Source organism: Nicotiana tomentosiformis, chromosome 1 (assembly GCF_000390325.3).
Source record: "Nicotiana tomentosiformis chromosome 1, ASM39032v3, whole genome shotgun sequence".
NCBI classification, from domain to species: domain Eukaryota; kingdom Viridiplantae; phylum Streptophyta; class Magnoliopsida; order Solanales; family Solanaceae; genus Nicotiana; species Nicotiana tomentosiformis.
The window spans coordinates 101,500,635-101,510,448 of record NC_090812.1 but is presented as its reverse complement, the minus strand read 5'-3'; the positions used below and the strand labels follow the sequence as shown (position 1 = coordinate 101,510,448).

General features: G+C 38.8%; 1 protein-coding gene across 1 annotated transcript; it reads left to right on the top strand.

The window, feature by feature from the left end:
* Positions 1 to 411: 411 nt before the first annotated feature.
* LOC104097478 (uncharacterized) lies at positions 412 to 4,393 on the top strand. The gene is made up of 7 exons (XM_009604040.4): positions 412 to 691; positions 793 to 850; positions 1,767 to 2,063; positions 2,159 to 2,207; positions 2,297 to 2,391; positions 2,958 to 3,082; positions 4,133 to 4,393. The coding sequence occupies exons 1-7, from the start codon at positions 555 to 557 to the stop codon at positions 4,191 to 4,193; spliced, it is 822 nt and encodes a 273-aa protein (XP_009602335.1). The 5' UTR covers positions 412 to 554; the 3' UTR covers positions 4,194 to 4,393.
* Positions 4,394 to 9,814: the final 5,421 nt, after the last annotated feature.

Here is a 9,814-nt window from a genome sequence, read left to right as displayed (position 1 = left end):
TCACACCCGGTAGAGGATTATCTATATCTGGTACAATGAGCTTATCCTTTTGGTACCCCGTTATGGATAAACATTACCTCCGATAGAAGATTATCTATATCTAGTACAGTAGCAGCTTACACAACAGCTTGCAGAAGCAGCTTAAATAGCAACTTGCTTTCTTCTATAAATAGAGGAGATTTCAGTTCATTATGTACATACGTTTGAAGTTTGAATAATATATCAATTTTTCTCTATACTTGTCTTTACTTTATCGTCTTTATTTTATAACAAAAAGGTTATTTTTACAAAAATAAATACAAAACAAATGAATACTTCCGGGTCGAGTCAAGGTGGATCTGTGGTATTCTTATGGGCCGGACCATATTGGGCTCCAACAAACTCACAAGAGATATTGCAAGACATTTTTGTTCAAACCTTTCCTTACATGAGAAAAATCAAAATAATAATTTAATTGGGGAATATATTGGAAAATCGGAGCCAAAACTCTGAGCAGCGCGCTAAAGTGGTAATTTGAATTTACATGACCCAAATCAGACGACTATAGAGAGCTGATGGAAGGGGAAGGAGAAAGTGAAGTAGGTTTCACAGACATCGAAACAATCTCAGATACTCTCAACAGCTCTATCAGATTCCATCTTGTTACTGACATCTTAGGTTTCGTCCTCTATATGCACCAGCAAATCCCTTCGTAAGTAGTACAAAATTTGATTTTGTTCATTTTTTTACGTTGTTTGTTTCTCTGCTGATGCTCTAATTGATCGCCTGTATGTTGTTTGTTTAATTGCGCAGCATACTGCAGGATCTCACTCTAGAATATGATGTATTGAACTCTGAATATGCGGAATTGGTAAGTGAGCACTATCATTTACTTTAAAGTATGCTGCTCTTTTTGTAGCGGGATTTTGATATTTTCGAAGTCTGATTTTTAAATTCACGGAAAGATAATGTAGTAAATGGAAAAAACAAAATTAATTTTTATCTACTTTTGGTAAATCAAAAAAAAAGAAGAAAAAGTGGGGAAGTCTTGATTTACCAAGGTAAATCAAGACAAGGTGGGTTGCTCTGATGGTAAGCGCCCTCCACTTCCAACCAATAGGTTGTGAGTTCGAGTCACCCCAAGAGCAAGAATAAGGTGGGGAGTTCTTGGAGGGAAGGATGCCGATGGTCTATTGTAAATAACCTCTCTACTCCAGGGTAGGGGTAAGATCTGCGTACACACTACCCTCCCCAGACCCCACTAGTGGGATTATACTGGGTTGTTGTTGTTGTTTTGGTAAATCAAAATAAAATTAAAGTAATACTTACTAGTAGTTTAAGTTTTGAAGTATGTTATGAACAAAAATGGTGTCTAATTTAGCATATGAATTAGCGAATTTTGGCTTTATAAATGTTGCTAGGTATTGAAAGTTGTACGGTACATATACGGAATAAGTCCACTGCAACAATTATCTTTCACTGGCTTTCTATTCTACATTACCCGAATCAAGAAATATTATAAACTTTCTTGTTAGTTAGATAGTTTAATTTTCTTGTTTAGAAATCTAATTCTGTTAGTGTATAATGTACTTAGGTTTCAGGTCATATTGTATCCTAGAGCATTTTTGCAGAACTCTGCTTGAACTCCAATAACAATTGATAGGAGAGAATTTAGTTGTAAGGAAAGAGACATTGCAACTTGCTTTTGAAACCACTGTTCTGTTCGTAACCATCTTTTGTGGTACTCGTATCTCTTACACTATGACCTAGTACTGGATTTCTTTTAGGAGACAGCTCTTTTACAAGCAGAAACTGGCCCTTCACATAGAAAGCATGCCGCCAGGAAGAGGGAGGTGAGGATGGGAATAAGAAGACTAGATAAGTTAATGAACACTATATCTAGTCTCAAGGCTGCTCTTCAATTGATGATCACGGAATTTCCTGCTATTCAAAGGGTTGTTCTGATTCTTGGGCCTAGTCCTTTGCGCCCGCTACATGTGTGTGAACTCTGCTTTTCGCATGAAACGACAGCCTCAGGAGGAGATTTTACTAGGAATCGAGTTGTGGAAGCACTTTCAAAGAAGGTTTCTTCTTTTGTTTATTTATGTTACATCTCACATTTCTATATATATCTATGTATTTCTATTGTGCATGAATTTTGGGTTTCTGTTATACACAGGCTATTCGGGTCTTAATTTCAAAGGGTGCAGGATCTAGCTTCACTGCTGGTATTTTATTGGCAATTACTATCTATTAGTGATACAATAAAAAAGATATACTTGCTGGGAATTCATTGCTAGTTCTCATATCCTTTTAGGTCCAACCAAGTTGTTCCTATTGGTTCAAGCTCCTTCTTCAATCAACTTGCCTTTGCATTTTCTTCCAAAGAGGGATTTTAGGTACAGCAAAAAGGTATGTTCCCAGAGGTTATTCCTTTGAATTCTAAATTGTTGTGATTCGGTTCTGGGGATGCATATTCTCCTGGTAGACATTCTTGATGATAATTCAGATGTTTATCAATATTAGCTGGTTCAGCTGTGCTCGTCAATTATTGATCATCTTCAAGCTTTCGTAATACCAATCTGATGAGAATGAAATCTTTCCTGAGCTGGTGCTTTGCATATAGAAGCTCCCTCCTAATTTCTCCCCTTCTTTTCGTCATTTTCTTTGCCTAGCAATGATAATGCTGGTTGACTGGTTTATATCCCCTCTCTTCCCCAGTTCATTACGAATACATCTTGCAAAATTTGAAACAATAGCTGGACTGATGTGAGCTAGAGATAGACGTTGAAGCTCCTATTAGCTTTTAATAAATAACAATCATCCGTTGAGAGTCTAGCATGTATTTTTTTTCCAAGGGCTTAACATGATATCTAACTTCATTATTCAGAGCCTTATATTTATGAAGCATCACGATGATACACTATTTTGCTTCTATAAATGCTTTGCTGACAAACATTTAACATGTGGTGGTGCAGATAGTGCCTTTGAAATTGCGGTTTAGTTGTAGAAGCAAAAATCTTGAAAGAGAAGCATGTGCTGATGATGCTCAAACTGCTAAAGCAATCACATCGCATAGTTCTAAACTTGAAGACGTTATCTGGTACTTTCAGTTTTCAGTCCATGATAACTCTATATCTTTTATCCTTTTTTTTATGTTTGTGTTTTCTTGATCTATCCTTGTCATTGACATTGCTATTCAGAAATCTGCCTACAAAAGGAAAAGAGAATTCAAGCTTTCATTCAATATGTTTTATGCTTCAAAAAATGGGGAGTATGAAGGATTTTTGTCAACTCTCATCACTAAGATTTCAGTTTCACTGTTTTCTGCGCAGATTGTCATTCATATCGAAATATAGTGAATCAAAGAACTTATGATGCTCTAGCTAAAAAGGCAGTTAAATTGTTTACTGGGGATCTAATAATGCTTGCCATCCTAGCTTTCGTCATAAATAGTTCATTTGTTGTTTTAACGTTTTTTTTCCAAGGTTTGGCATCCTGGGACATACTTTAGTTCATTGACACTAAAATGAGATGGTATGAGGGGAAAAAATGCATTATAGTAAGTAGGCATCATGTATAAAGTTGAGCACAATGTGATGTGAACCTTTAAATCATGTCTAAACATTTTAACTTTTTTTTTACACCTGCAACGGTGGGATTTGAGTTTTTGGCCCTTTCCATCTGATTAAAAATCAGTCATGATATGGAGTGGTTGAAGCATCCTGTCTAAAAGCCTAAGTGAAAAAACAGAGGCTTTGATCAGTTTTGAATCCAAACCAAAGTTTTTATTTGTACGGTCATAGAGATGTTTAGAAGTTATTCGCTATAGACAGACAGTCCTGTTAGTTGTACCATTGGGTAGTGCAGCAGTTGTTGCAATTTCTGTTTTGAGTCAGTATTAAATATTCCTCCGCCTGCCTCCTGAAATTGTGTGAAATTGACATTTCCGAACTACTGGGGACTCTTAAGAGTGCCATGTAATTATCAATTAGATCAGGGAAGCAGCTGCAATGCCTTTTTATATGCTTACTTGTTTTTCAATGTTATGCTTATTTCTAGCCCAGATTTAAGGCAAAGATAAAGTTGGGCAAAAGGAACTGCTCAGAATTGTGCTAAATTCCTAATGGTGTTAGCTTCAATGACTTGTCAGGTTTCAGTGTCGGCATATTATTAAGGGCTTGGCTTCCAGGACTTCTACAACTGAAGAGTGAAGATGGCTTCCTTCTTCCTTACCCCCCCCCCCCCCCCAACCAACCACCACCCACAAAAAAAAAGAAAAAAGAAACAGAGGTTGCCTTCATAGCACATGTATTCTTGTAATAGAATTGATGTTGATAGTGACTTCGACCTTATCATGCCTTTTCCTTAACTTCCCTTTTTCCTAATTTGAATGTGCTATTGTTGACATTTACTTACAAGTGATGAACCTGACTTGACGAGATCGTTTCTGATGGCACACCTTCAGTGCTGGGTTTGTGTGCTCTCTCTATTAGAATTGTTAAGTAATTAATTATTCATAGTTAGTCCAGATAAATATAACAGTAGTAACTAGTCTGGTTCATATTGCTGGTACTGACATCGTGATAAAAAAAAATTGAGACTGTGTATACGGTCGAAATAGATTTTGGCCTTAGTATGATTGATCGAGGTCGAAACATAATGGATCAAAGAAAGACTTCGTAATATTGAGATGGGTTCCGAAGATAGTATGAACGAGCTTCAGATTTCAGGTATAGGTTAAACACCGAGTTCGAAGTTATTATCGAGCTCGGGTCCGAATCGAGCTATTATGAGATGATTTCGAGCTTAAGGGGCAGTGGACAACCGATACAGAGCCCGAATCATTACCTGATCCCGAGTCCACATCGAGCTCTAGAAGCAATATCGACTAGCACCGAGGCCGATTGAGCTCGAGCTCACAGACAAGAGTCGTTGCAAACACACTAAGGGAGAAAATCTCGGTGGAAATTAGGGAAAAACTGTTTTATCATGGGTTCTCGACTATGTATTTTTAACGGCAAAGGGCCAAATATACCCTTTTACTTTCAAAAATGGTTTAAGAATACCCCTCGTTATATTATTGGGTTATCTATACCCCTGCAGTTATACTTTGGGTTCAAATATACCCCTCATTTAAACGGAGGGACACGTGTCATCGTCCTGTTGGTCAATTCTAAATATCTCCTAATTAATTAAAAAGACCCATTACCCATATCGGAAAAGCAATTTTTTAAAGTAAAAAAAAAACTGGAAAAAACTTAAATTATTTTTACTAAACACTGAAAAAAATGAAAATATTTTTTTTCCAGTTTTTACAAAAAAACTGAAAAATATTTTCTAAAACAATATTTTTGTAAAAGTTGAAAAAAAGAAGCTGAAAAGCAATTTTTTAAAGCAATGTTTTTGTAAAAACTAAAAAAATAAATATTTTCTTTTTTTCCAGTTTTTAGTTAAAAATATTTCAGTTTTTTCCAGTTTTTATTTGCTTTAGAAAATTGCTTTTCAGTTTTTACAAAAACATTGTTTTAGAAAATATTTTTCTGTTTTTTTAAAGTAGTTTTTTTGTAAAAGCTAGAAAAAAAATATTTTCGTATTTTTTCAGTTTTTAGTAAAAAAAAATTCAATTTTTTTTCAGTTTTTACAAAAAAGAAAATTGGGTATGGGTAATTAGTCTTTTTAATTAATTAGGAGATATTTAGAATTGACCAACATGACGATGACACGTGTCCCTCCGTTTAAAATGAGGGGTATATTTGAACCCAAAGTATGACTACAAGGGTATAAATAACCCAATAGTATAACGAGGGGTATTTTTAGACCATTTTCGAAAGTAGATGGGTATATTTGGCCCTTTGTCGTATTTTTAATTATATCTAAAGTAGGATCCTCCACTATAAAGAGGATGGCTACATTTCTGTAGAAGGGAGTTCTTTGGCTTACATTGTAATTCAAGCACCATATTCTCCTATATTCAAGAGTTACTCTTTTAAACTTCATAAATTGATTCATCTTGCTTAGTCCTAAAAATCATCTTCTTTACAACCTTGTTTATTTTGCATTCTTTGCAATCCATATTTGATATTTCTATTTATCCTTACGATTTGTATTAAGCTATATTACATATCCTTAGAACTACGTACAAATTCAACTTTATCCGTTTTTCGGGTAAACAGTTTGGCGCCCACCGTGGGGCTAAGGATAACAGTGGTTATTTGATACGAATCTGCAAAAACATATCGTTTTGCGCTTGTTTTCGAAAGTATCTTGGATTTTGGATTAGCAACGACTAACTACCAATCAAATAGCCTTACCTATCGACAACGAAGTTGGTATTAAAGATGAGAACAATAACTTGACACCCAGTACTGAAAGACCACTTGTCAACACCGTTGGAGCTCGGATCAGAGTGCCGATAGATATCAATTCGCATGTGGCCATTGAGGCGAACCTACATTCTGAACCTGAGAATAGCATTCATGGTGGCACTCGGTCTGCAGCTCGATATACCCATAACGTCGAGGAAAAGGGCGTCAGCTTGCGCATGATTTTCGAAATGTTGCAAGCTCAACAGGCAGCAATCGCTCAGTTGCAGAGTCAAACCCAGATACCGAGTAGACCGGAGCCTAGTTAACCCCGAGAAATCACCCATACAACGGAACTTGCTATAGTGAAATCAAATGAGCAGGAGTCGGGGACTAATCCCGAAATTGCTAAGATGTTCGAAGAACTGACCAAACGAATAGAATCGGGAGAAAGGAGGATCGAAGCAAACGACAAAAAAGTGGAGACATACAACTCTAGGGTAGATCAGATCCCGGGGGCACCACCAATATTGAAGGGCTTAGATTCCAAAAAATTCATACAAAAGCCTTTCCCCCCAAGCGCGGCTCCTAAACCGATCCCAAAGAAGTTCCGCATACCCGAGATTCCTAAATATAACAGAACTACCGACCCCAATGAACATGTCACCTCATACACATGTGCCATCAAAGGGAACGATCTACAGGATGATGAGATCGAATCCGTATTATTGAAAAAATTAGGTGAAACCCTTTCAAAGGGAGCAATGATATGGTATCATAATTTTCCATCTAATTCTATCGATTCTTTTGCTATGCTTGCGGATTCCTTCGTAAAAGCACTCGCCGAGGCCATAAAAATCGAGACCAGGAAGTCGGACCCGTTTAAGGTAAGACAAAGGGATAACGAGATGCTAAGGGAATTCGTGTCTCGTTTTCAAATGGAACGAATAGATCTACCCCCGTTCATAGACGATTGGGCTGTTCAGGCTTTCACTCAAGGTTTGAACGAACGAAGTTCGATGTCTTCACAGCGGTTGAAGCACAACCTGATCAAGTACCCGGCTATCACTTGGGCCGACGTGCACAATCGGTACAAATCAAAAATTAGGGTCGAAGATGATCAGTTAGGGTCTGAACCCGCTGCTCGAAGGGATATCAATCGAGAACAAGGTCCGATCAGGGATCGATACCAACCGTATCACGAAACCACAGAATCAATGAATCGAGACGTTACCCCAGACAAAGCAACAAAAGAAGTGATCGAGGTCAAGGGTCTCGGGGGCTGATGAACAAAAATGGGTTCGACAGGCCTACCGGATCTAAGAAAGCGCCTCGGTTATCGGAGTATAACTTTAGCATTGATGCATCCGCCATCGTGTCGGCTATCAGACGCATCAAAGACACTAAATGGCCTCGACCCATGCAGACCGATCCTGCCCAGATAAATCCCAATCAAATGTGCGAATATCATGGCACCCATGGCCACAGAATGGAAGATTGCAGGCAACTAAGAGAGGAGGTAGCCCGGTTATTCAATAAAGGGCACCTTCGAGAATTTTTAAGCGACAAGGCGAAGAACCATTTCAAAAACAGGGATTTCGGCCAGCAAAACGAACAAGAAGGACCACAGCACGTCATTCACATGATCATCAGCGGCATCGATACCCCTCAAAGGCCGGTGCTTAAACGCACTAAGACATCGATTGTGAGAGAAAAACAATCTCGAACTCAGGATTACGCACCCATCGGAACTTTGTCCTTCAATGATGAAGACGCAGAAGGAGTCATACAACCTCATAACGATGCACTGGTAATATCCGTACTTATGAATAAAACTAAAGTTAAGCGAGTGTTAATTGATCCAGGTAGCTCGGCCAACATCATTAGATTGAAGGTCGTACAACAACTCGGTCTACAGGACCAGATCGTACCCGCGACCCTGGTTCTAAACGGATTCAATATGGCAAATGAAACCACCAAAGGCGAGATAATTTTGCCGATAAATGTGGCCGGTCCAGGAAATGGAGTTCCATGTAATCGAAGGCGACATGAGGTACAATGTCCTTTTTGGAAGGCCATGAATCCACAACATGAGAGCTGTACCTTCGACTCTACACCGGGTTCTTAAATTCCCAACATCGAGGGGGGTCATAACAGTGTACGGAGAACAACCGGTCGCAAGAGAAATATTTGCTGTCGAGGAAGCGAATCCGATATCCTCGCCTTCACCAATAAAGGGATTGAGCTCAAAAGGGGAACAAGATGCCAAATAGCAATCACAGACACCAACTTTAACCCAACCAGGAAATCAGAAGATCGATGAAGATGATGATCAAAGGATCCCTCGATCCTTCGTGCTTCCCGATGATTCCGAGGTTACCCAATAAACGATTGAAGAGTTGTAGCAAGTCATTTTAATCGAGCATTTGCCCGAACGAAAGGTATACCTGGGAACGGGATTAGCCCCGAACTCAGGAACATGCTTATTCAATTTTTTTATCGATAACATGAATTGTTTTGCTTGGTCCCATTTATATATCACAGGGATCCCACCGGATATAACGACGCATCGGCTAAGCCTGGACCCTAGGTTCCAACCAATAAAGCAAAAGAGAAGGCCCTAATCCGAGGTAAAGCACGCATTCATAAAGGACGAGGTAACTAAACTTCTCAGAATAGGGTCCATTCAGGAGGTGAAATATCTTGAATGGTTAGCCAATTTAGTTGTAGTCCCTAAAAAAGGGAACAAACTTAGAATGTGTGTAGATTACAAGGATTTAAACAGGGCATGCCCCAAAGATTCTTTTCCACTTCTTAACATTGATCTCATGATTGATGCTACGGCCGGCCACGAGATCCTTACTTTTCACGATGCCTATTCCGGATTTAATCAAATCCAAATGAACCCGGAAGACCAAGAAAAGACTTCATTTGTCACCAAGTATGGAACATATTGTTAAAAAATGCAGGAGCTACTTACCAACGCCTAGTAAATAAAATGTTCGAGGAATAAAATAGGTAAATCAATGGAAGTTTATATTGATGACATGCTAGTTAAGTCCCTGCGCGCAGAGGACCATTTGACCCATTTGCAGGAAACATTCGGGATTTTAAGGAAATACAACATGAAGCTCAACCCCGAGAAATGTGCTTTCGGGGTCGGTTCGGGCAAGTTCCTCGGCTTCAAGGTGTCAAATTGGGGGATCGAGATTAACCCCGATAAAATCAAGGCCATCGAAGACATCGCCATCGTGGACAGCATAAAAGCAGTGCAGAGGCTAACGGGATGGATTGCAGCCTTAGGCCGATTCATTTCGAGGTCGTCAGATCGAAGTCATAATTTTTTCTCTCTACTCAAAAGGAAGAACGATTTCGCTTGGACTCCGGAATGCCAACAGTCATTAGGGGAATTAAAGCGATATCTATCGAGCCCACCACTGCTTCATACTCCAAAAATAGATGAAAAACTTTGCTTGTACTTAGCAGTATCGGAAATCGCGGTAAGTGGTGTCCTAGTTCGAGAAGAGAAA